The 23,822-nt window shown below is 26.5% G+C and overlaps 8 protein-coding genes across 20 annotated transcripts; 4 read left to right on the plus strand and 4 right to left on the minus strand.

The window, feature by feature from the left end:
- Positions 1–352: 352 nt before the first annotated feature.
- On the minus strand, positions 353–4,794 carry LOC118445388 (uncharacterized). Of its 3 annotated transcripts, none has more exons than XM_035874815.2 (4): positions 4,638–4,794; positions 4,022–4,341; positions 3,539–3,948; positions 353–3,431 (listed from the first exon to the last, which is right to left on the minus strand). In XM_035874815.2, exons 2-4 carry the CDS (start codon positions 4,328–4,330, stop codon positions 2,729–2,731), a joined length of 1,422 nt encoding a protein of 473 aa, XP_035730708.1. In that variant the 5' UTR covers positions 4,331–4,341; positions 4,638–4,794; the 3' UTR covers positions 353–2,728. The 3 variants fall into 3 exon arrangements, with proteins under 3 accessions (XP_035730708.1, XP_035730689.1, XP_035730699.1); XM_035874796.2 differs by having other exon boundaries at positions 353–3,434; positions 4,638–4,793; XM_035874806.2 differs by having other exon boundaries at positions 353–3,434; positions 4,548–4,722.
- A 14-nt stretch (positions 4,795–4,808) lies between these two features.
- On the plus strand, positions 4,809–6,565 carry Las (lipoyl synthase, mitochondrial). Its single transcript, XM_035874822.2, has 7 exons — positions 4,809–4,948; positions 5,016–5,081; positions 5,197–5,505; positions 5,575–5,731; positions 5,809–5,866; positions 5,942–6,097; positions 6,196–6,565. Exons 1-7 carry the CDS (start codon positions 4,946–4,948, stop codon positions 6,563–6,565), a joined length of 1,119 nt encoding a protein of 372 aa, XP_035730715.2. The 5' UTR covers positions 4,809–4,945.
- Positions 6,566–6,586: 21 nt separating this feature from the next.
- Positions 6,587–8,656, minus strand: Prosalpha6 (Proteasome alpha6 subunit). The gene is made up of 5 exons (XM_035874836.2): positions 8,500–8,656; positions 7,759–8,009; positions 7,504–7,663; positions 7,146–7,355; positions 6,587–7,020 (listed from the first exon to the last, which is right to left on the minus strand). The coding sequence occupies exons 1-5, from the start codon at positions 8,500–8,502 to the stop codon at positions 6,808–6,810; spliced, it is 837 nt and encodes a 278-aa protein (XP_035730729.1). The 5' UTR covers positions 8,503–8,656; the 3' UTR covers positions 6,587–6,807.
- A 1,020-nt stretch (positions 8,657–9,676) lies between these two features.
- On the plus strand, positions 9,677–12,052 carry LOC118441073 (uncharacterized). Of its 2 annotated transcripts, none has more exons than XM_085665035.1 (3): positions 9,677–10,249; positions 11,203–11,287; positions 11,370–12,052. In XM_085665035.1, the coding sequence occupies exons 2-3, from the start codon at positions 11,285–11,287 to the stop codon at positions 11,874–11,876; spliced, it is 510 nt and encodes a 169-aa protein (XP_085521161.1). In that variant the 5' UTR covers positions 9,677–10,249; positions 11,203–11,284; the 3' UTR covers positions 11,877–12,052. The 2 variants fall into 2 exon arrangements, with proteins under 2 accessions (XP_085521161.1, XP_085521162.1); XM_085665036.1 differs by having other exon boundaries at positions 9,677–10,237.
- Positions 12,053–12,173: 121 nt separating this feature from the next.
- Positions 12,174–14,471, minus strand: LOC118441028 (exosome complex component RRP43). The gene is made up of 7 exons (XM_035864899.2): positions 14,286–14,471; positions 13,412–13,448; positions 13,182–13,319; positions 12,803–13,097; positions 12,619–12,739; positions 12,431–12,534; positions 12,174–12,337 (listed from the first exon to the last, which is right to left on the minus strand). Exons 1-7 carry the CDS (start codon positions 14,300–14,302, stop codon positions 12,183–12,185), a joined length of 867 nt encoding a protein of 288 aa, XP_035720792.2. The 5' UTR covers positions 14,303–14,471; the 3' UTR covers positions 12,174–12,182.
- Positions 14,472–15,216: 745 nt separating this feature from the next.
- On the plus strand, positions 15,217–16,541 carry Spase22-23 (Signal peptidase complex subunit Spase22-23). Its single transcript, XM_035864990.2, has 5 exons — positions 15,217–15,534; positions 15,697–15,770; positions 15,928–16,016; positions 16,121–16,224; positions 16,300–16,541. The coding sequence occupies exons 1-5, from the start codon at positions 15,392–15,394 to the stop codon at positions 16,427–16,429; spliced, it is 540 nt and encodes a 179-aa protein (XP_035720883.1). The 5' UTR covers positions 15,217–15,391; the 3' UTR covers positions 16,430–16,541.
- Positions 16,542–18,208: 1,667 nt separating this feature from the next.
- Noa36 (zinc finger protein 330 homolog Noa36) lies at positions 18,209–21,677 on the minus strand. Of its 9 annotated transcripts, XR_014983692.1 has the most exons (8): positions 21,431–21,582; positions 20,481–20,674; positions 20,184–20,354; positions 19,875–20,106; positions 19,636–19,800; positions 19,387–19,464; positions 18,965–19,306; positions 18,209–18,480 (listed from the first exon to the last, which is right to left on the minus strand). XR_014983692.1 is itself a non-coding variant. In XM_035864850.2 (7 exons), exons 2-7 carry the CDS (start codon positions 20,598–20,600, stop codon positions 19,137–19,139), a joined length of 936 nt encoding a protein of 311 aa, XP_035720743.1. In that variant the 5' UTR covers positions 20,601–20,674; positions 21,538–21,677; the 3' UTR covers positions 18,935–19,136. The 9 variants fall into 9 exon arrangements, 8 of the variants coding, with proteins under 8 accessions (XP_035720743.1, XP_035720706.1, XP_035720715.1 ...); XM_035864850.2 differs by lacking the exon at positions 18,209–18,480 and having other exon boundaries at positions 18,935–19,306; positions 21,538–21,677; XM_035864813.2 differs by lacking the exon at positions 18,209–18,480 and having other exon boundaries at positions 18,935–19,306.
- POLDIP2 (DNA polymerase delta interacting protein 2) lies at positions 21,607–23,564 on the plus strand. 2 transcript variants are annotated; one of them, XM_035864804.2, is made up of 6 exons: positions 21,607–21,743; positions 22,094–22,249; positions 22,340–22,433; positions 22,521–22,862; positions 22,965–23,170; positions 23,239–23,564. In XM_035864804.2, the coding sequence occupies exons 1-6, from the start codon at positions 21,649–21,651 to the stop codon at positions 23,348–23,350; spliced, it is 1,005 nt and encodes a 334-aa protein (XP_035720697.1). In that variant the 5' UTR covers positions 21,607–21,648; the 3' UTR covers positions 23,351–23,564. The 2 variants fall into 2 exon arrangements, with proteins under 2 accessions (XP_035720697.1, XP_035720689.1); XM_035864796.2 differs by having other exon boundaries at positions 22,334–22,433; positions 23,239–23,562.
- The last annotated feature ends 258 nt before the right edge of the window (positions 23,565–23,822 follow it).

A 23,822-nucleotide genomic window follows, 5' to 3' on the forward strand; every position in this document is an offset into this window, starting at 1 on the left:
TTTATAAACTGACAATAACATTGATAATGATTTTAAAAGAAATTTTTATCTGTAAAATATTGAAGGTAACAACATCTAAACGAATAAATTGTGATTTGAATAGAAATTAATATAATATATAATATATTATGGCAGTGAATGTGTTAATATCAAGTATTAATGTATTACACATAATATTCTTAATATTATAAAATAGCTGCTAATATATTCAACATAATATTTATAACAAGCAGCACTTGTAATAAAAGTATAAAACAAATTAATATTAACTAATTCAATGAATGTTTAATTTAAATATTAACTTATTTGTTATATATATATATATATATATATATATATATATATATATATATATATATGAATCTACTGATCTTACTTATAATAACTAAAAAAACTGTTTGCATATAGGTATATAGTTTATATATACATACTTTTAAAAGGTACATATTCGTAAACCTTTTTACATACAGCATAGAAAAGATTATAGTTAAGAATCAAAATATATTATAAAAAATTATAATGAATTAAAATTATAAACAGATATTCCTGTTTATACAATGTAAAATGAAATGTAGTGCATAAACATAATTTATGTTCCTAATATCAATTTATATGATTTAATAAAATTAATCTATATGATTAAGAAAAAATAATAAGTATAAAAAGAGAAAGAAGAATAATATTATAATGTAACCTTTCTTGTCATTTTAATTAGAGAAATAATTGCAAATTTGAAATAATACAAAAAGTACAATTCTCCTAACTGTTATCACTTAATTAAAAGGAATTCTTAAGGAAAAATTATTTAATTTAAGAAATCTGAACTTCTAAGAATAAATTCGTTGCATCTAATTATCAAACTATATAATTTGAAAACTCCTAGTCCACTTCTTATTGATATTTATTACTTGTAGGCATGCCTTAGGCCATTTTAATTAGATCATTTTAATTACTAAAAAAAAATTATATCTTATTATTAACCTTGTGCACTTTATATATGCTTCCCTCTTCCAGGCATAGGTAATGTTTGATAGTTTAATTAAAGTGAATTCTGTGTGATACAGGATAATATTTAATAATAAAGTTACCTATAGCTTTTTCAATATATTTATCTCGTTGTAAAAGATCTAGTTACATAAAAATAAGTCGAAGCTAGTGATCGACTGTTGCGCAGGGAACCTATAGCCCAGAAAGTAGTGCTCTCTCATAGTAATATAATTAATTTTAAAAATATTCAACTTCTGTTATTTTAAACATATTGACTTTTTGTTACTACACATTTGGAGCTATTGGAAGAAAAAGTCACTTAAATTTGCATCTTATTCTTATATTTTTTTACATATGCATGATATTTAGATGAAGATTAAGAATATATTCTGGAAAAAGTACATATAAAATAACTAAAAATTATAACATAAATATTAATTAACAATATCATATATAAATAAATATTTCTTTGCAATGGCATACTATTTTAGCATACGTACATAAATATTTTAAAAATCAAGAAAAGAGAAACCTGTCTTGATAAGCTAGAAATGTTTTGCTGTACTCTATCTACAACATATATATATAATAGTGTTATAAAATAGTCATTATTATTTTGTGCCACAACAAATTCTTGTTTAGATATAAATTATGTAAAATCCTCACTTACATTGCTATCTTAACTGCCTCAAAATTTATCACACACACACACATGTGCTATATAGTTTATATTCTATATACTTTTATCACATTTGAATATCACTTTTATAAATAATTTCTGATAAATGTTAAAATGAACTTTAAATATTGCATGAAGTATAATCATTTTCTACTGAAATATACTTGTATACATATAGTTTTAAATGTCAAATGATTGTCTTAGTAAAAGTAACATTATTATATTTCTTTCTGATTTTTTATAGATTTTTGAAATATAGATAAATTTAGAGGAAGCAAAGATTATCTTTTATGATAAGAATGTTATAAAGAAAACAGACTAGCAGTTATATATATTAAGTTTCAAATATTTAAAAAATAACATTAAAAGGAATTCTGCTAGTATGTACCAAATTACCAAAAATTCAGAGTTAACAATGTACAAACTTGATCTAAATCAATAAGTCTGTTAAATAATCACTGAATTAGTTCTATATTATCATTTAGTTCATACTTTAATATCAGCCTCATTAGTTTTGGAAATATATACAAAAAATCAAGATGCTTTATCTTCCAATAGCTCTACATTAATCATATTAAAATATCTAATGTAAAAAATCGTTTTATGTGTAATATTCTATAAACTTATTTAATTATTGTATAAAATTCTTTCCTTGAGATTTCCTTTCTCTAAAAATACATTAGAGAGAAAACTACATCTTTTAAATGCTGTAATTAATAAAATGAATTATTGTATATTTATGAATCAGATATTGGAAACTAAACTGATACATGTATGCTGCACATGTACACATTCGAAACTATCCAAATAACTTGTATATTTATATATATAAAAAAATATGAATGAAATAATATTATATTATAAAAATCCTGAATTTAGAAAAATTTTACTAAATAATATATATAAAAGTGCCTCTTAATCAATATTTTAAAACATTGTAAAAAGTAAGAAAAAAACTAACAAATTATTATTTTATGAAAGATTAAAGATTTTATACATATGCATAATAACAATATAAGTGTATGAATAATCTGATGTGAGTATAATAAAATAATAAATGTATTACTCACTAATAGATGAACTAAGTCTGCAAGAAGCAGACAAGTCATTTATTGTGGAATTATGACGTGTCTTTCGCGAACCTTCATTATCATTTACAAGATTAGGATTAACAGAATGACAGAGAGCAGCTGTTTTATTAAAATCTATTGTAGCATATCCTTTCTGTATCTTATTGGGTGACTCTGGGGGAGATGGTGTCAAATGTACTGCACCATCCAATGATGGATTCATTGATTCATCTTTCTTATCCAAATCCAAAACAGCATAATTAACTTCCCTAATTGCAATACCTGTAGGTGTCGATGGAGGTAAAGGTGATTTATCAGATATAGAAATTCCTGAAAATCTTTTTTTTAAACTTTCAATTTCAGCTGATTCTAAATTAGCATAACAGTGCCTTGATCCGTCTTCTGAATTAGATTGTAAAACTGGCAATGGTAGTGGATGTATCCTAACAGCAACGGAATCAGCTTGATCATTACCAGGACTTATATTCATGTATGCATGTTCAGAAACATTTGTTTCATTAATTTCTTCTATACATGTAGTTGCATCCAAAGTATTATGATTTGGTGAAAGTGGACTAACTTCATTATTAATACCCACATTCATGTAGGATACTGTTGAAGATAACAATGGCCTATTGTTACATGACATTTCTTGATTTTTAGTTATGGATGTCATTTCCCATCCACTTGTGCCACTGCTAGAAATGATATTATTTAATATACAAGATCTATAGTGTAATATAAAACATATAAAGTCATGGGGAAAGTATAAGATTTTTGTGCAGTATATAAAAAGATATACCTTTGTGCCATTCTCCTAAGACTTTTATTATTATTGTGTTCCATTTCTAATGGAATAGATAATAATATTTCTTCGTTGATATAAAGTGAGGATGAATGTGAGTGAGAAATTGTAGATGGTGGTGGTGGTGGTGGTGGTTGTGGTGGTGGTAAAATAGGAGGAGGGGATGGAGTGCTTATAGTTCCTTGAGGTGACATAGGACCATTACTACTTCCAACGCTACTTAGTCTTCCTATTCCATTTTGTTCATTATGAACAAATCTAGTACCCATGCGGTTGTTAAATCTAGTAGGCATTGGATCTAAATAATTAGGTTCAAATGGTATCGTCACTCTTGTTACAGATGGAACTGTTTGAGCAGCGACTGGAAGCTCTCTTGATATTGTGTCGTCTATACTATTATTACATACCTATTATCAAAAATATAAATGTGATAAAAATATATAATTTGATATACATTAAAAGTAAACAAAAAATACATACTTGGATATTTGTTTGAACAAGATTAAATAAATACGCTGCTCGATGGCATTTAAAGGCATAAATACCAGGCCCGGTAGAACATCTTCTACCAGACTCAAAGCTAAAGATTTCTGCATCATGACCGTATCGTCTTAAACATCGTAATGGCCATTTTATAGGCTGTTTGCCACGTTGATATAAAATTATATCTGTATCTGTAATTTCTAAACGTCCTGGAGTAACTAAATTACCTAAATCATCAACATTTATCACTTGAAAAATATTTGGATGTAGATCATTGATATCTGCACGACTATTGATACACCCCATCCTTTTTTATCCTAAAAATCATTAAACATGATTTTTATGTATTGTTCAAAAATCTATTATAATCTCTATCTTTATATTATTTTGTAACTTTAGAAATCATTTATATTATCATATAAATAAATTATTTACAATAATTTATTATTTTCTTAACGTTACTAATTACAATTAAATAACAATAAATTTTTAAATAATGGATTTAACTAGAGATGAATTATACCTAAAGATTTGATGAATGATCAAAGCCCATTATTTTCTATTACGTCAAACCGATGAAATAAATGAAATTGAACCATGTTGAAACACTCACCGAATACAACATATCCAAATACTAAATTTTCCACGATCAAGACAGTACACTCTAACACAAACAACACATCCTTGTATAACAACTATAAACATCACTGTATACCATTTTTATTGGCTTGAAGTTGCTGTTCCTTCAAAAAATAAACTATTGGAAGGCATGAAGTTATATGAATCTATATCGATTTCAAAATCGACAGAGAAAGGTCGTAGTCATATTTAGGTACGATATAGTACGAGTGTGGCCAATCAAATTGCGTATTTATTATTTATACGTCCATCGAGTACCAACAAATATATAATTTTAAGAAAATGGTAAAAGTAAACTAATTTATTTTTGCGTATTTTCCAATAAACAACTAATTGACTTAATTAAATTTAGAGCATGTTGCGAATAACTTATGCAACAAATTTAAAATCATTCGGTCTCTTTCATTTTCATACAATAGTAAGTTCTATCATTATTTTATATCTATTTATACTTATAACATAATATATATTCGAATATTATTACATATTATGTACGTGTACAAAATCTTATTAATATTAATTAATTGCAACAGTGTGTACGATGTACCGAGAAAATTCATAAAACATTCTCTGAAAGACTTGAAGATGGCCCACAGTTTGAGGATTTCATCAGCAACAATTATACGGAATATAAAGGAAAATTAAAATTGGAAAAAGGAGAAAGCAGATTGAAATTACCTCCGTGGCTTAAAACTGAAATACCTATGGGTAAAAATTACAATAAAATAAAATCTCAATTAAGACAATTACGTTTAAGTACAGTCTGTGAAGAAGCTCGTTGTCCTAATATTGGAGAATGTTGGGGTGGAGGAACCCATGGTACTGCAACTGCTACTATTATGGTAACTAACTTTATTAAGTAACATAGTTCTATATAATTGAATATGCTGCAAAAATAAAATATTATTTAGTTAATGGGAGATACTTGTACTCGTGGCTGTCGATTTTGTTCCGTCAAAACGTCTCGTACGCCAGCACCATTAAATCCTGAAGAACCAGTTAATACAGCAACTGCAATAATAGATTGGGATTTAGATTATGTTGTTCTTACATCTGTTGATAGAGATGGTTAGTTGCAAAGCTTTAATACATTTTGATTTTGTAATAATATAAAAAAATATAATCTTGTATTGAATTGTTATTAGACTTAAGCGATGGCGGAGCAAAACATATAGCAATGACAGTAAAAGAAATTAAATGCAGGTATTCTATTTGGAATTTATAAATACTTCTTTATCATAAAACGTTAATTTATTTATTTACTTTTATTTGTTATAGAAGTGATATTTTTGTTGAATGTTTAGTACCAGATTTTAAAGGAAATAGAAGTAGTATCGCAACTATTGTTGCTTCCAATCTTGATGTATTTGCTCATAATATTGAAACTGTGGAGAGATTAACACCATTTGTGAGAGATAGACGAGCTAATTATAAGTACATATTTTTATAATTTAAAAAAAAATACTCATATATATTAAACATATTCATATTTATAATTTACATGTTATATTTCATACTTTTGTTTTAAACAGTCAATCCTTGGACGTCTTAAGAATAGCTAAAGAATGTAATGAAAATTTAATTACAAAATCATCAATCATGCTTGGGTTGGGCGAAACTGACAATGAAGTAGAACAAGCAATGAAAGATTTAAGAAATGCTGGAGTAGATGCTTTAACATTAGGGCAATACATGCAGCCTACAAAAAAACATTTAAAAGTAATAGAATACGTTACACCTACTAAATTTAAATTATGGGAAAATATGGGAAAACAATTAGGGTTTCTTTACACTGCAAGTGGTCCATTAGTACGATCTTCCTACAAAGCCGGCGAATTCTTTTTAACAAATATTCTAAAAGATCGTCATCATCAAGAAGCCAAAACACCCTCTAAACTATAAATATTAAATAATACACCAATATAATATGTAATAGAAATAAACGTATACTGTTATATATAAAAATTATACAAATTTGTAATTAAAGATGTTTGTTATATAACCAATCATCTAGAGATTTTATATATGCAGGTGATAAATGATAAGTATTTTACTCTTATGTTCAATATTTAAAGAACGAAACTTGAAAATAAAATGACCATATTTTTTATACAAGTGTTATGACATTTTTATTACATTTTAATTTAATCTGTTTCCATTGCAATGGCAGCTTGTGAATCGCGTGGACCCTTATCAGCGGGTGGATCCTGAGGTGGTCTACCGTCATCATCAACATTCGGTTTAATAGGTCTTCCTCTTTTATCATCTCCTTCAATTTGGCTTAAATAATCAGACGTTGCTGACTCATCTAAGATTATAAAATCAACGCCTTTACCCACAATTGCTATAGAAACATTCTGCAACAACAAAATATTTATACAAAATATATATATATATATATGTATATATATATATGATGTGATCCAATGTTTATTAGAATATCTGTTAATAATATTTTATATTTACTTCATTACATTCATACCTTAACAGATAAATCTACTTCATTCGGTAGTGTATCACGTAATGCTCTAAGACCATGCTTCACAAGTTCATCAAGATCACATGTCAAAAATTCATTAAGATGTTTTTCTAAGTACGTTCGTGCACTCTGAGAACGAGCCCCAATAGCCATTGCTTTACAATCAAAGTAATTTGCGGATGGGCAAGTCTGGTATATGTGAGGACCCTGATCCTTTAATATTGATAAGTAAAATGAAATTTATTAATTATTACATTGGTCATTTTATATAAAAAATATATAAAATCTTAATTTATACTAGTAATATTACCAAATTTATTATACTAAGTATTAGGTATATTATTAGGTATGTAATACTTACATCATAACCAGCTACTAATAATCCTACTCCATATGGACGCCTATCATATCTCTGTGTACAAGTCTGCATCTTGTTTCCTAATGTTGCTATTAAGCGACTAATAGGAAGTACATCATCGTGAGAATACTTATAATTTAAACATTCAATTCTCATATATCGACTAAAATATAATACAAATAAAAGAAAATATAATACTGCACATTACCAATTTTTTAATTTTTTTATCATTAATAAAAAAATGTTTAAAGGAATCACCTTAATATTCTAGCATCAGCAGTAAGACCAGAAATTGTAATTCCCATATGTTTATCTATGGGAATAATCTTTTTCTGATGAGCAGAAAGTTCAGAAGATGCCCTTTTAAGTGCAATAAGAATAGCATGTGTTTTATTTTTAAGACCAACAGTTGCTGATCCTAATTTTACAGCTTCCATTGCATATTCTACTTGATGTAAGCGGCCTTGCGGGCTCCATACAGTGACATCGCTATCATACTGATTGCGGAACTGCAAAATAATGTACTATTAGTTGTTTTGTAATTCTCGAAAATTTGTAATTTTGGAAAAAATTTCCATAGTTTTCATTATTACTTTTAAAATTCTAAATAAAATAACATTTATTTTGTAGTTAATGAAACAATATTTTTATAAAGAACAATATAAAATATAATAATACTTGGAAATTTCTTTATTTATATATATTTTATTTTATTACGGTTCAATTCATTTCATAAATTATTAATGAGAAACGATATTGAAAATAATACATAATCTAAAAGAAATATTAATCTAAATGAAGAAAAAAATAAAAGAACAATAGAAATATTATTAATATTTAAGAATACAAGCATTAATAATAAATTTACATTCAAAAGATATTTTACATACGACTAAAAATCTAGATACATTATACGTCAAATAATATTTTCATTAATAACTGAAATATTTGATAATATAATTTATATGAATTTACAATATAAGAAATATACATACATACCATTTTTTAGTATAAATGAGTTAAGCAAAACAATGTATACAACAATAAATTAACAATTACTATTACTTGCAGAAAATATCACTCTGTAAATTAACTATCACGCAATGGTATAAAAAGATAAGATTGTATATAGAGGTGATTCCGGTATGTTATACTATCATGCTACTTCTACCTTCATTATGATTGGTTAAAAATCGAGAATCACTATTTGTTGATTTTAATCAATTCGGATTTAAAGATAAAAAAATCTCTAAAATCAAAGGCCCATATTCATAGTCGAATATTATTTTAAAGACGACCTTAAGGCTGACTGCACGTACTTTCCAACAATAAGGTCCTTCACACAAGCAACGACGTAAAATGTAATACATAAATCTTTAGAAAATCCCCTCTACATTTTTTGACGCGATGTAAACTATTGCGGTAAAAAATTTCGTAAAGATAAAATTCTTACAGTTTACATCTTACGTTCAACCAATCATTGGTCGTATTTAAACTCGATATTTGAAATTTTATGAATGCCACGTGGTAACATTACATAGATTTTAAAGTTATATACATATTTTTGCGATTAAAATTACCAAGAGCATTGCGTTTTGTGTTATATTGTTATCACACATAAGAGTACAAAAACGAAGATATAATAAGTAGCACTTAATACTTACGGTTATTTATTACCTTTGGTTTTATAATATCGATAATAAATTCAAGTATAATTCTTAATCGATTTTAATAGATAAGATGTCATTTTAAAGATGAAGATTTAAGCAAGATGTTGACTTATTCAAATTTTGAAAAAAAATTTTTATTTAAACTATTCTCGAAAAATAATCCCAAAAATAATAGTTAAAAATAATAATTTCCATTTCCACACTACCTATGAGATAGAACTTCCAGCGCTATTATTTTTTATAGTTTCTCTTCTGTAGTGGACTAGTCCACTTTATATTATTATATATGTATACGTGCGTATTATTTAACAAAAATTACTGCAAGCAGATGTCAATAAGATATAAATATAAGAAACTGTAAAGTGTTAAACTAATACTTTAACCCAACCTAACTCGATAAGAAGGGTATACCTATACGATACGAAGGGGATACCTACACGATACGAAGGGGATACCTACACGATACATGTTGGGTATTCCCCTGTCCATTTGTAGTTTATATTTAATCCATACATGTTATTGAAATTTATACGCTTCGAAGGAAAGATAAACAGTCCTAAGAATTATAATTTCAATGCTATTTTTTCAATGATAACTATAATTAGTCGAAGCTTTAACTTGCGGTAATCGTATATGATGGCGCTTACAATTATATCTTACGTCAATTTTTATGCATGGCCTTGAAGACTTTTACGAATAGCCCAATCAAGAAACGTGATTCATAGAAACCTTACTGTTACATCTTATGGAAAATGTGCGACTAATTTAAGTTCACCAAAAAATGAACAAAGGCCAAGAATTGATGAAAACGATTTTCTTTAAGAACGCCTTAATGCGTTCCATAAAATTTTCTTATTCGGTGAAATCACTGGCTTAAGGTTATTTTATTGGTGATGTTTTCATAATCATGACTGCCGGGAGAGAAAAAGAAACTACTACTACTATTATTACTACTATTTTCCTCCTTCACTAACCGATTTTTTCTTGTCATATGACAACAAAGTTTATAATGTTCTTTAATTGAATATATAAAAATGGAAGTTTGATTGTAATAAGTGACATAATTGGTAACAATATATGTATGCATATTTGCGATTATTAATGACATTAATGAAGACTTTTCATTAATGTCATCGAGTTTCCTTTTTCATCAGTTATACATATTTCTCCATGCTATAGTGAAATGCTATTACATGAGAAATCAATGACATTTATTCAAAAGCAAACAACAAGTCAATGATAATTTTTTCGTCATTATAATTAATATTTTAAATAATGAAAATTCTCAGTCACTTTATTATTTTATGATAATTCCATATAATTAATATCCATCTGAGTTCATTCATTATTAAACAGATTACTTCCAATATTCATTATTTACAAATAAACATAGTAAAGAAAAAACTGACATCATTGGTTTGATTCTAGATAAATATTATTGAGTTGTCACATCTTCATTACATCCATTATTAATATATATCGATATTTTTCGCAATAGAATAGAATATAATATATATATAAAATATTAGACATTTGATATGAATTTTTATTAATTATTGAATGTCACTGGTTGGAGCCGATTATAATATAGTTCGTAACAATATCATCATAGTTATACTATAGAAACCTCACAACATGATTTATATATACTGACAACTTTAATTATATATATACAAAATATTAGACATTTAATATGAATTTTTATTAATTATTTAATGTCACTGGTTGTAGCCAATTATAATATAGTTCGTAACAATATCGTCATGGTTACACTGTAGAAACCTCACAACACGATTTATATATACTGGCAACTTTAATTATATATTATATGTTTATCAAATTTCATAAGACGACATTATGAGAACGGAAACATAATGTTTAATTAAGATATTATCTTTGTATTAATTCTATCATATTACAATATGATAGAATTAAATACTGATGAATTCAAGTCATACATACATACATAGATACATATATACGTAATATATAGAAATTTTACATTGATTATACATGAAGTCTTTTCTATAAGCTTTGTTTATCAAAACAAAAGCCAATTGTAGATCGTTTCTTAAACGTTGACCAAAAATATCGTGAATATATCAATAATAATTATGGTTTGTATTGTTCTGTTTGTTTTATTGTACGTATATTATTTAATCATTACAAAATATATATATTTTGTACATTTTCTTTCAGGCTTCAACTTCTAAAAAAAACAGTAGTTCTCGGCGAAAAGCTGTCTCTAAAATTGAATTAACAGAAGATCAAAAAGCTGATATAAAGGAAGCTTTTGATCTATTTGATCCAGATGGAACAGGCAAAATAGCAACTAAAGAACTTAAAATAGCAATGAGAGCTCTTGGTTTTGAACCAAAAAAGGAAGAGTTAAAAAAGCTTGTAGCTGATTTTGATCCAGATTGTCTTGGGAAACTGTCATTTGAGGAATTTTTAAATATAATGTCTGTAAAAATGTTAGAGAAAGATCCGAAAGAAGAAATTTTGAGAGCCTTTCGTCTTTTTGATGATGATGAAACTGGGAAAATATCTTTTAAAAATTTAAAACGTGTAGCTAGAGAGTTAGGTGAAAATCTTACGGATGAAGAATTACAAGAAATGATTGATGAGGCTGATAAAGACGGTGATGGAGAAATTTCTCAAGAAGAATTTATGCGAATTATGCGAAAAACCTGCTTATATAAATAAATGTAATGATTTGTTCGTTGTTTTCATTTCGAATTAAATTAGTTTTAAAACCGTTTAATTACATTACTTGATTTGCAAAAAATTACAGAATTTTAAATTGTAAAATTGTATAATTTATAAAAATAATTAAATAATCAATGTATAAAATATCATTAAAATTCTTCCTAACTCTTTAAAAATTATGAAATAAATAAAATTTATATATTGCTGTTTGTTATTAATTAACTTTTAAATTGTATAATGTTTTATATTTTTACTGAATAGGTCATGACTTATAAACAAAAAATAGTATATTTCAATAAATTTTTATTTATTTAATAGCATAGTATTCTTATCTAATGAATCAAATTTTTTTTCTATTGTTGATATAGCAGTATTTATTAATGTTCGCACTAAATCTGCTCTTCCTTTAGATTTTGCTAAACTTTTTATAAATAAATCTTGTGATATTGGAATGCCACCTAAATAAAAATTATTATGTTATTGATTAACATATTTTAAATACTTTAATTGTGATTTTATATACTTATTAAATATTTTAATAATTCACATACCAGGTTTATGTACATAACATATTGCTTCTTCATCTGAAACTATTGTTAATTTTCCTAATGATAAGCTTTCCTCATCATCTGTTGGATCAGCGATTAAAAGTTGCCTAAGATATAAACAAATTTTTCTTTTTTCTTTTTTTTTTTTTCGAACATATGTAATAGGAATACATAAATAATAAAAAACCTACCTATCAAATATAGCGAAAGTTGTACTAACAGGTAATGCTTTAACTGGAAATGGAATCCTATCTTCATGTTGTACAAAAGTACTTCCACTGTTTGGATCATGAGTTATTCGTGGTAAAGTTACTAAAAAATAAATAAAAATGTATTGTGGTTAATTTTTAAAATCTATAAACAAATATAACTTACAGGATTTAAGAGCAGTTGCCAATGCACCCGTGCAGGCATCTACTACTGCACCATCATAATTGATGCATAAAAGATCACAGTATAATACCCACACTAATTTAGCTTCACAAATACACAATTTTTTTAAATCTACTGCGGCAGAATTTGTTAAAATATGTTCTATTAGCTTAGAAATAACTTGTGCTTCTTCACTTGGTGGACCTGGGTGGAATTTTGGAGAGCATAATGCAGAAAGCTCAACATTAGGCACAATAAAACCACAGTCGGGTGTTTCTACTTTTGGTGTTGCCAATTCCTATAATAAATAATATTTTTTAATTTTAAAGATGAATTATATATAATTATGTTATCTCAATGTTTTATAAAGGTATATATTTACAGCTTTGATGCCACAAATTACTGTAGTATTTCCAATTTTAAATACAGCTGAACTATCTGCTTGAGTTATTGAAGATACATTAACACTTATAGGACGAAAAGACAGAAATTGTCTTCCATCTGGTCTTATATCTTGTGCCTATACATAACGAATGAAAATTGTTCAAATTAAGTTAAATATATTATATAAATTAATTATAACAATAATAATATATATATTTATATATTTACTAGATGATCATGTAGATACTTCACTGGATGAATTATTCTGTAAATAAATCAAAAATCCAAACTGAATATGTAACTAATTACTATCAATTTAAATAAATTCATAAACTCTGTTCTATATTTTAGAAAGATCTAAAGTGGCTTACGAAAGTATCCGAACGCTCGTTATTAAAACTTTATATAATAAAAATATGCATGTTAGCCAGATATGTCGTATTTGGATTTTTTTTTATTTCGCGTATAAGAATTTTCTTTTCTCTACTAATTAGTTTCTTTGATCGACCTGTGATTATTTATTATTGTTTCTTCGGTTTTTGATTTTTTAATATAATGTAATATATTGTAAATACACATCTCTTCACTAATTAGGCAATCTGCCATACGTTTTCCCTTTTTTATGCAATTTTAATATTAATTCTCTCTCGCATGTCTGCGTTTCCGACTTCTTTAAATTCATTGTAACTATATAAGTTAACGTCAGTCACAATGAACACGAAACCCACAACACAATGTCACTACATCAATTATATCTACAAATGTTTACAATTTTTCTAAAATAACATTGAATTGCTTGATCGCTAAGCGTTCAAATAGTTTTGTGGCCCTGTTTCAATACTTCATTACAATAAATGTTTCATGACTTCTACAAATATTATTCAATTCGCTTAAAATTTTGTATAATCTCAATAATTCTGTCTTATAGTAGTTGCAATATTACTTCCAAAACTTAAATCTAACATGCATATTTTTATTATATAAAGTTTTAATAGCGAGCGTTCGAATACTTTCGTCTACCAATGTATATGTATTCATGATTTTTATTTTAAAAATAATATACTTTGAAATGTCAACTTAGTTTAAATATGAATATACAAACTTGTATTGAGAATCCATTATTTTTCATGCACAATCCGTTCAGACTATAACGAATACACATTTAAGCTGTAAAATTTTCTATTATGCGACCATGTGTCGTGTTGTACATCTTTACTTCACCTATGAAATATACTACTATTATTATGTATAATTTAATTTAACATACTATAATGTCATAAAGTACAAAATATAACTTGTAATGCATATATATCCAAAATTATAAGATTCTCTACATTGAGCCTTAAAGATATTCGTTATATGTAAGATAAGCAATGATTGGTTCACGATGTATAAAATTATCCAATCGTAATCATACACATCATTAAATATATACTTTTTCCTTTTTTTACTTGGATGAAAATTGCATAAATAAAGCCCGCTAATACAAAAAAATAATACTTTAAAAGAAAAGTTAATAAAACTTAAGTAAATAAAACTTTTAAAGAAAAGTTAGTTATAAAAATATTTATTTCATACATGTATTTACAAAGTATAACTAAAAGTATATTGTCAAGTGATGTGAATTGTAAATTTATTATTAATTTGAAATAAAATACGTTCACTACAAGTCAATCAAAAAAAATTAGAATTATATAATTAGTACAATTAAAAAATCTACTGTTTATTGATATATAGTAAATTCAATAAATAATCTACCAAACGATATATAAATAAACCGAAGGATGAGTATATAACAACTAAAAAATTGTAACAGATATTTTATCTTGATATTTAAATTAAAATATTATTGAAAATTGGTATAGTCACGTAGCAGGAAAGTAAAGATATAAAAATTTCAAAGCCTGGAAATGTTTTAATGATTTATATAAAATTGATTAGAACTGATTTAATATAGCATCACTAACAGAAAGCTTGTATCAAATAGTTGTTTAAAATACAACGCCGCCCTGGTGGTCGTATATAACATAATTTGGGTTTAACTAGCCTATATTTTACGCATACCGGTTGATCTCGATGCTAACATCGAGTTTTCATAGGACAATGATTTTGGTTAGAATTTGTAAATGCATAACACTTAACAGTTTTGAGATATATAATTAAATTAACTTTAACATTTTCATATATTGACGATTTTAAAACTTAATAATGCATACAGTTTTGACACGTGGAAATGCTATTTTAGCATATACATTAAGTGTATCAGCTTGCCTTACATTTTGTTGTTTCCTTTCAACAGTTTTTATAGATTATAGAGCAAATGCAACTTTAAATACAGTAAAAGTAGTCGTGTAAGTATATAATTTTATTTTTAATTGTGTAATTTATATTTGTATAGTTATAGCACTATATTAATATTAATTTTTACGTTACATAATATAATTTCAAGTAATATCATAAATTTTTATTTTATTATGTACTATATATAATGAAAAAATATATTTATTTTATAGGAAAAATATGCCAGATTATAGTGCATCAAAGGTGAAAAATGATCTTGGTTACTTGACATTTGATCTTCAAACTGATATCCTTTTTATTCTTATTCTTTTTATTCTTATTCTTATTCTTTTTATATATTATTAAATATTTCATGTATATATACATATATATATCAATGGTTTTTATATTTCATATATTATTAGTTTTTTTATGTAGTTATTATTTCCTTATAAAATATATACATCTCACTCCATTATTTAACTGGAACGTTAAACAGTTATTCTTATATCTTACAGCAGAATATCAAACGAGCAATAATGACTTTAATCAGGTATGAGTCTATTCTGGTTGTTATATGACTTCTTTGTAAAAACTTTCAAAAATTCTGTATAATCATATTATGAGAAAGTATAATATTTATTTTTTTTAACATAGGTAGTTTTATGGGACAAAATAGTTCTACGTGGAGACAATGCTGTTCTAGACTTTAAAAATATGAATACAAAATATTATTTCTGGGACGATGGTAATGGTTTAAGGTAAGTAATTATTTTTTCTCTGACATTAAATTTTTTTAATTTATTATATGTTACTTTTAAATTGTTTGCTTTTAGAGGTAATAAAAACGTAACATTAATGTTATCTTGGAACATTATACCAAATGCAGGATTATTACCAAGTGTTAATGCCATTGGTTTACACACTTTTGCATTTCCAACAGAATACACAACTTTACGTGTATAATATATGATTATCCAACATTATTGGAAATATATTAATAATTTTATAACAATTTTTAATTGTCTCATGTAAAATGTAAAAAAGTATATAATAAATATAGGTTGTAAATTACTTATATACAGAGCTGTCTTATATTTCTTTATTTTTTGTTAATTAAAAAAGCATGCATTTAATTACATGTATTTACTATAAGTAACACAAATATTTCTTCTAATCTAGCCCAGGGTATTAGATTAATATTCATTTTTCTAAGTTAGTATTATATTATTCAAATTATTATTATTACTTAAGAATGGGCATCATACTTCATGTATTTTGTTGCATATTAATGTTATATTGAATTCTGTGGAATGTTCATTTCAGTTCATATCAAAAAATTTAAAGTATTAATTTCTGTCAATTTTACTACTATAAAATAATATTTTATATCAGATTTTTTTAAGTTTTTTATTTATATAATTTTACTTTATAATATTAACCCATTTGCATCCAAGCGCGGATATATCTGCGAGCCCGCAACTGTCCTTTATCACCGAGCGCGAATATATCCACGAGCTGCGATTGTCCTTTATTACCGAGCGCGGATATATTCGCGAGACCGCAACTGTTCTTTATCACTAAGCGCGGATATATCCGCGAGCCCGCGATTGATTTTCATTACTAGTTGCCGAATATTCTTCAGATACCATAGATCACGTCTGATCTCTTCAGTTTATTATATTCTAAACAAGTTTTATTTTTGTTCTGTAAATCTTTTAAACTGTCATTATGAGTAAGTGTTTTCGATCTATATTTAAATTTAACAAATCCAAATTTTTAAAATAATCTTTCTTCATAAGTCAAACTAAAATTTAGTTGCCCCAATGTATTTTGACCATCTTGACGACTCAGATTCAAGTATAGAAATGAGACATACTCGAAAATGTGTCATGATTATTTCATCAAGTGATGAAAATGAAGTTGATCAGTGCAGCAGTTTTATAAATGAAGATTATATGTAGAAAGCCGAAAATTATAGGCCAATTATACATGATTTTTCAAGTGTGGATGGTGCAACTGTAAATACGCAAAATCTGTCGAGAAGGGAAGTTTTTGAATTATTTTTTAACAAAGAATTAGTTACAAAAATAATTACAGAGACTAATAAATATGGCGCAACCGACGCAGATTTTATACCTCTTACAGACGATGAATTAAAAGTATTTGTTGCTTTAAACATTTTAATGAATTTAGTTTCTAAACCCACTATTCAGAGTTACTGGACCATAGATAAAAGCATAGAAACACCATATTTTAAGACTATTATGTGCCGTAACCGATTTTTCTCTATTGCTAAAAATTTATATTTTTCTAGTAATAATAATTCTAATGGCGCACTCATAAAAATTTGAGAAGTTTCTGAAATAGTAAAAAAGACTTTTATTCGCATGTATGTACTGAATAAAAACATTTCGATTGATGAATCATTAATGCAATATAAAAGCCGTTTAGATCATATACAATTTATTAGAACAAAACGAGCGAGATTTGGTATTGTTTTACAAACTGTGTGATTCGAAATCGAAATATATACACAATTTTAATATGTATGTAGGAACAGATAAAACTAATACTGCTAGCAGAAATGTTGTGATAAATTTGTTGAAAGAGAGTAGGTTATTGCATAAAGGATATTGTTTGTTTATTGACAATTGGTACAGTTCACCGATCTTATATCGAAAATTATATAATATGGAAACAAATGTATGTGGAACAGCGAGAATGAATAGGAAAGAAATGCCTCGAGAACTAAAATTACACCAATTACAAAAGGGAGAAGCTGTTGTATTTTCTACAAGGGATATGGCGGCGATAAAATGGAAGGATAAAAAAGATGTTTTATTAACAACTATGCATGGCTTAGATTTTGCCGAAACTGGGAAAATAAACCGATATAGCAGACAAAAAACTTTAAAACCAACAGTAGTAATAGATTACAATCAGTATATGGGTGGAGTTGATGTTGGTGATGAAATGTTAAGTAAATTTCATACTATGCGAAGATGTAGAACGACCTATAAGAAAATATTTTTTTTATTTCATAGATATATTATTAAATAGTTACGTACTTTTTAAAAACAATAAGAAAGGTCGAGCTTTTCATGTTTACAAACAAAAATTAGCCGAAGAAATTATCGAAAAATATTTACTATATATAAAAGTAAGCGAGCATCATCTATCAATGATTCGATAACGCGATATACTGGCAGGCATTTTCCTATACGGATACCTGTAACTCTAGCAAAAGGAAAAAGAACATCAAAGCGATGCGTTGTATGCTTATTTAAGTCTTTGCGAAGAGAAACGATTTATAAATGCCATATTTGCGATGTACCATTATGTATTGATCACTTTAAGGAATTCCACGAAAAATAAATTTATTTTATCTATAAAATAATTTTAATTTTTTCTATTTTAATAAAAAAGTATAGAATTCGTTATTTACGATGTATCAACTGTTTTAAAAAGTATAATTCTGTTGTCATGTATTGCACTTACGACCGACTGCGCCCAGTGATACGGGCCGATCATCAATTGAACATTGCTGATTTTTGAATACGGCATATTAAGTAGACGCATGATTCAAATGTAGTTCATATAGTAATTTTTAATTTTCATACTTTTTTGTATATTTTCCATATGTTAAGTTCACATTATTACTAAAGGATTTTTATATTTCTTTCCTCAATTTATCACTATCCTTTACTTCATCCTCACTTGAAGATTCATCTTCTTGTTCCTCTTCTTCATCATCATCGTTTTCATTTTCATCTTCATCTTCTTCATCATCATTAGCAATATAATATTCTGAACCACCATAACATTCAGCATCATTAGTACCTATTTAAAAATATATATCATAAAATTCAACTGAAATAATAAATGACTTAAAATTACATAAAATATAATATGTATGTTACCATAATCATTATAACTATTTTCTTCGTCGGAATCATATGGTCCAGCCTGAGTTTGTCTACCAAATTTATGACTTCTTGCTATATATAAAAAATATGAATATTTAGAAATTTGAGCTGTATTTAATGGATTATTCAGAAAATAAAAAAAAAGTAAGAATTTGATTCTGTGAATTTGATTATTTGGTTCTGTGTTATGTTCAATTATTTTATATATTAGTTTAGAAATATGTTCACGATTAAAATACTTACTAGACATACTAAGGTCCTTAGTTTGCGATGTTTCATATCCACATTTGGGACAAGGTATAGGTTTATTCTTTTCATATTTAAATCCTTTTCTACGCACATGATCTTCGCAATAACATGTTTTACATCTGAGACATGAATATTGTCCTAAACGATTACAAGACTGGCCTAAAAATATTGTAAAATATCTTTATATAATTTGTGAAATTGAAATAGTATCAGAAAGATTATAAAATTCTTACATTTGAAACTTTCAGCTTCTAATACTTGACATGATGCTTGATGTTCGAATTGATCATCTTCGCAAAGGAAACAATTACAGAAAGAACAGCGGAATATTCTTCCACCATGATCCCATACTCCTCTTTCACATTCTTGACAAATAGCATCCATTAATGGACAAGTACATGCATGAGTAGTTAAACAACGTCTCCCATGACAAACCCAAGCTTCACAATGATCACATATAGCTCCCTAATATGAAAAACATATTTAATTATAATCTTGTTATTTCTATAATAACAAAATATATATTTTTATTCTATACTTACTACCATTCCCAGACCTGTAGTGAATATACCAGGATGTCTTATAACACAATCTCCCGTTTTTAACATACATTTTACTTTGCCACAATGTGCACACATTGGTAAGCGTTGCACATGTTGACAAAAATAACAAAAAGCACGACTTTTTTGTTTTTTATTGCACTTATCACATTCCTATATATAACAACATATTATCATTTAACTAAGATAGATATTTAAAAAAAAACAAAATGTAATAAAATAAATAATTGCAAACATCTTAAATGAAAATCCATTGTCTCAATTTAATGTAATATTTACCATTACTGTATTACATGGTAACTTTGCTATGTCTATTTGTTCTTTAGCAGTCCTAATTTCTTTTTGTCTTAATTTTTGCTTTTCAGCTTTTCTTCTCTGACCCGTCTTTTTTTTTGGCATTTTAATGTTTCAAAAAAGTAAAATATTTAGGTTATCGTTTCTTCTTTTGATCAATCACTGATGGTTACTAACGTCTGTAATAAATTCAATCATAAAATTGTTTTTCACTGATTTATATCCATAAATGTAAAAAAAAAAAATGAAATACAGAACATCTTAACCGAAATATTTATATTTTGTGTCAAATTTAACTCATCCCAAAATATGATTTTACTAAAAAGATAATAAATTATACAAGTGAAACCAAAATAAATTATTAAGCCTAGTATATATTGAACTCTATTATACAATAAAATATTTATATTAAATTTTTATAAATTAACATATTACATTCAAATATTTTTAATTACATCGTAAAACGAAATAACAACAATTATATGATTAATAAAAGCAAGAAGAATTTAGTCAATAAAGGGAAGTTGAAAATTATAAGAAAGCATATCTGATAAGGTATAGTTATCTTTGTTCTATCGCATGCTTTACTAATTACATATTTTTTGTCACGAAAGTTAACATAGAGCCAGTATAGAATTTTTTCCCCTAAAAAAATACGTTAATATATTCAAAATAATTTTTTTTAAATCTCTGTTGTATATTATGTATAAATTATAAAATTACAATAATTATCGTTGTAATTGTTGTTTTTAATTTTTCTTTGATGTCTATTATATATGCATCATTATTTAAGAATTTTAAAAGTTAATTTTAGGCTAATTATAATCGATTCATCATTGCTGTTTTGTAATCAGTTTTTAGTTTTATTGTTTTAATGTTTAAATCAAGTTTAATCTTAAACAAATTTACCAATTGTTGTAAATTCAATACGTTACCGCAGCTTAAAATTTTTATTCACTATCTCTGGCTATAGTATCTTTTTTTTTATATCATGGACAGTCACGTAAACATCACATATATAACCTGCCATACTCTGACGTACTCAGTCAAACTCAGTAGAAATGTCAGGAAAACAGCGTCGTTATTTTCCAATACTCAAAGAAGATAAATAAATCCTAATATAAATCAAGCAATAGTCGTTTTAAAGAAAAGGATGGAGCTCTCACGAAATTTCATCGTTTGTAATTTAAAACACTTCCTCCTGAGTTCAACTAAAAAATCATATGTGCAACAAACAAGATACATTAGGTACGAAGTATGTAGTACGTAAAACGTACGTTTTTTTTTATATTTCTTGGAAAATATTGTAAAATTTGTAGAATTATATAATCTATAAAAACATGTTTAAAAAGAGCGCAACTTTTCTATTAGTATGTAATAGGAAATTATTACAATATAATTATTTTATGAAATTGTAGAACTTGATAGGTTATGAAGTATATATATATATGTATGTCATGTATAGAAAATATTTTGTTTTGTATGCCATAATATTTATGATTAGTTGATATATTTTGATTTAAAAAAAAGTCAGAAATGAAAAAGAAGCCAGCATGATAATTATCAGTAAAATCATTTTACATAAGACGATATTTCAGATTAGCCGAAGTTGGAAAACTCGAAACTCCCAAGTTGCAAGGAAAATATGAAACGGGTCAGTTGATCTTACATAGAGTTTTTGGTTACCGGGGAGTAATTTTATTTCCATGGCTAGCAAGAGTATACGATAGGGATATACCAAATAAAAAAGAAGAGTATGTTATATATAATTATATATAGCTGATAGTTGTAGAATTAATATATATAAAGAAAAACATATAAACTATTTTATTTTTAAGAAACAGCGATAGTAACTTTAACAGTGTGGGTAAAGAAGTAAAAGGAAGGACACACACATTTTATCAGGTTCTAATAGATCAAAGAGATTGTCCGTACATAGTAAGTAAAATAACATTGTATTTATATATTTGTTCTTGTATTTCTTATAAATGTATGTACAAATAGTTTTATTAAAACAATACATAGCGTGCTCAAACAGAAGCAGTCACATTTTTGGGTAATCACGAGAGTAGCCGCAGTCTATATGCAATACCAGGCCTAGATTATGTTGCCCATGAAGATATTTTGCCATATACTACAAATGAGAAAACTGCATTGCAACATGAACTTTTTGATAAGTTTTTAACTTATGATTCAAACAGAGATCCATGTTTTATTGCACAAGAGACATTGAAAGCATGGCAAAAAAAGAACCATCCATGGTTAGAATTGTCCGATGTTCATAAAGAAACAACAGAAAATATACGTATTACTGTGATACCATTTTATATGGGTTGTAGAGAAAATCAAACTACATCCGTTTATTGGGTACATTATATTTTTAAGGATTGTAGATGATATATAATTTATATGAATTATATTATCTTTTATTCAAATCTTTTAATTCAAATCTTTATTTCTTTTATGTAGTGGCGATATTGCATTCGTTTGGAAAATTTAGGAGATTTGAGTGTACAATTAAGAGAAAGGCATTGGAGAATATTTAGTCTTTCAGGTACATTAGAAACTGTCAGAGGAAGAGGAGTTGTAGGGCAAGAGCCTGTACTATCTAAAACCTTGCCCGCATTTCAATATAGTAGTCATGTTAGTTTGCAAGCTCCAAGTGGTCATATGTGGTATGTACTTAGTACTTCTCAATATATCTAAGCAACATTCTTTTTGACTAATGACACTTTTGTTTTAGGGGAACATTTAGGATGGAGAGAGAAGATGGATATGCATTCGATTGTAGAATACCACCTTTTTCTTTAGAATCGAAAACAGAAGAGACCCCCATACCAGATGTGGAATCATGATATTTTTATGAAACAATTTAGAAACATTCAACAAGATCCTTTATACTTTCTGTTTTTTAGCAAAGACTTTGTACACTCTGCGATATAACAGCTGTCTAAATCGAGAATTACTTAATTATACATCTCTTATTCTTTTTAGTTTCATCAAACTGTATATATTAATTATATATACTCTGTACATCTTTGAGTAGTAGATCATAAATATAACGATTTAGCATCTTAATAATCATATTTTTTATTGTATATGTAAGAATAATGTATAATATCTACTGTAGTATCAGAAAATGTTAATATAATTATATAAAAAAGATACTTTGTATGCATATGTGAAATATTTTATAAAATATATGATACTATGCTACAATAAAAATGGTATTGGTTGTATCAATATACGAAATTGCTATTGGTCGATGGAAAAAGTCCATCTTCATCATTGGTTAAAAAATCAGTATCCTTTAAAACTATGAGTGTA

Source organism: Vespa mandarinia, chromosome 2, assembly GCF_050613455.1.
Source record: "Vespa mandarinia isolate Hongniang chromosome 2, ASM5061345v1, whole genome shotgun sequence".
Taxonomy (NCBI): domain Eukaryota; kingdom Metazoa; phylum Arthropoda; class Insecta; order Hymenoptera; family Vespidae; genus Vespa; species Vespa mandarinia.

Coding starts and splice junctions, on each gene's coding strand:
- Prosalpha6 (XM_035874836.2), bottom strand. Junction 7,664..7,758: donor GCTGATGCTAGAATATTAAG/GTGATTCCTTTA, acceptor ATTATATTTTAG/TCGATATATGAGAATTGAAT. Junction 7,356..7,503: donor TATTAGTAGCTGGTTATGAT/GTAAGTATTACA, acceptor TCAATATTAAAG/GATCAGGGTCCTCACATATA.
- LOC118445388 (XM_035874796.2), bottom strand. CDS start 4,330: ATGGGGTGTATCAATAGTCGTGCAGATATCAATGATCTACATCCAAAT. Junction 3,949..4,021: donor TTGTTCAAACAAATATCCAA/GTATGTATTTTT, acceptor TTTTGATAATAG/GTATGTAATAATAGTATAGA. Junction 3,435..3,538: donor CTTAGGAGAATGGCACAAAG/GTATATCTTTTT, acceptor TATCATTTCTAG/CAGTGGCACAAGTGGATGGG.
- LOC118441028 (XM_035864899.2), bottom strand. Junction 12,740..12,802: donor GGCAACTGCTCTTAAATCCT/GTAAGTTATATT, acceptor TTTATTTTTTAG/TAACTTTACCACGAATAACT. Junction 12,338..12,430: donor ATGTTATGTACATAAACCTG/GTATGTGAATTA, acceptor ATTTTTATTTAG/GTGGCATTCCAATATCACAA.
- Spase22-23 (XM_035864990.2), top strand. CDS start 15,392: ATGCATACAGTTTTGACACGTGGAAATGCTATTTTAGCATATACATTA. Junction 15,535..15,696: donor AATACAGTAAAAGTAGTCGT/GTAAGTATATAA, acceptor TTTATTTTATAG/GAAAAATATGCCAGATTATA. Junction 16,017..16,120: donor GCAATAATGACTTTAATCAG/GTATGAGTCTAT, acceptor TTTTTAACATAG/GTAGTTTTATGGGACAAAAT.
- POLDIP2 (XM_035864796.2), top strand. CDS start 21,649: ATGGAGCTCTCACGAAATTTCATCGTTTGTAATTTAAAACACTTCCTC. Junction 22,434..22,520: donor AAAGAGATTGTCCGTACATA/GTAAGTAAAATA, acceptor AACAATACATAG/CGTGCTCAAACAGAAGCAGT. Junction 23,171..23,238: donor GCTCCAAGTGGTCATATGTG/GTATGTACTTAG, acceptor CTTTTGTTTTAG/GGGAACATTTAGGATGGAGA.
- Las (XM_035874822.2), top strand. Junction 5,506..5,574: donor CTGCAACTGCTACTATTATG/GTAACTAACTTT, acceptor AATATTATTTAG/TTAATGGGAGATACTTGTAC. Junction 5,732..5,808: donor TACATCTGTTGATAGAGATG/GTTAGTTGCAAA, acceptor AATTGTTATTAG/ACTTAAGCGATGGCGGAGCA.
- Noa36 (XM_035864850.2), bottom strand. CDS start 20,600: ATGCCAAAAAAAAAGACGGGTCAGAGAAGAAAAGCTGAAAAGCAAAAA. Junction 19,465..19,635: donor TAAGGACCTTAGTATGTCTA/GTAAGTATTTTA, acceptor TTTTATATATAG/CAAGAAGTCATAAATTTGGT. Junction 19,307..19,386: donor AAATAGTTATAATGATTATG/GTAACATACATA, acceptor ATTTTTAAATAG/GTACTAATGATGCTGAATGT.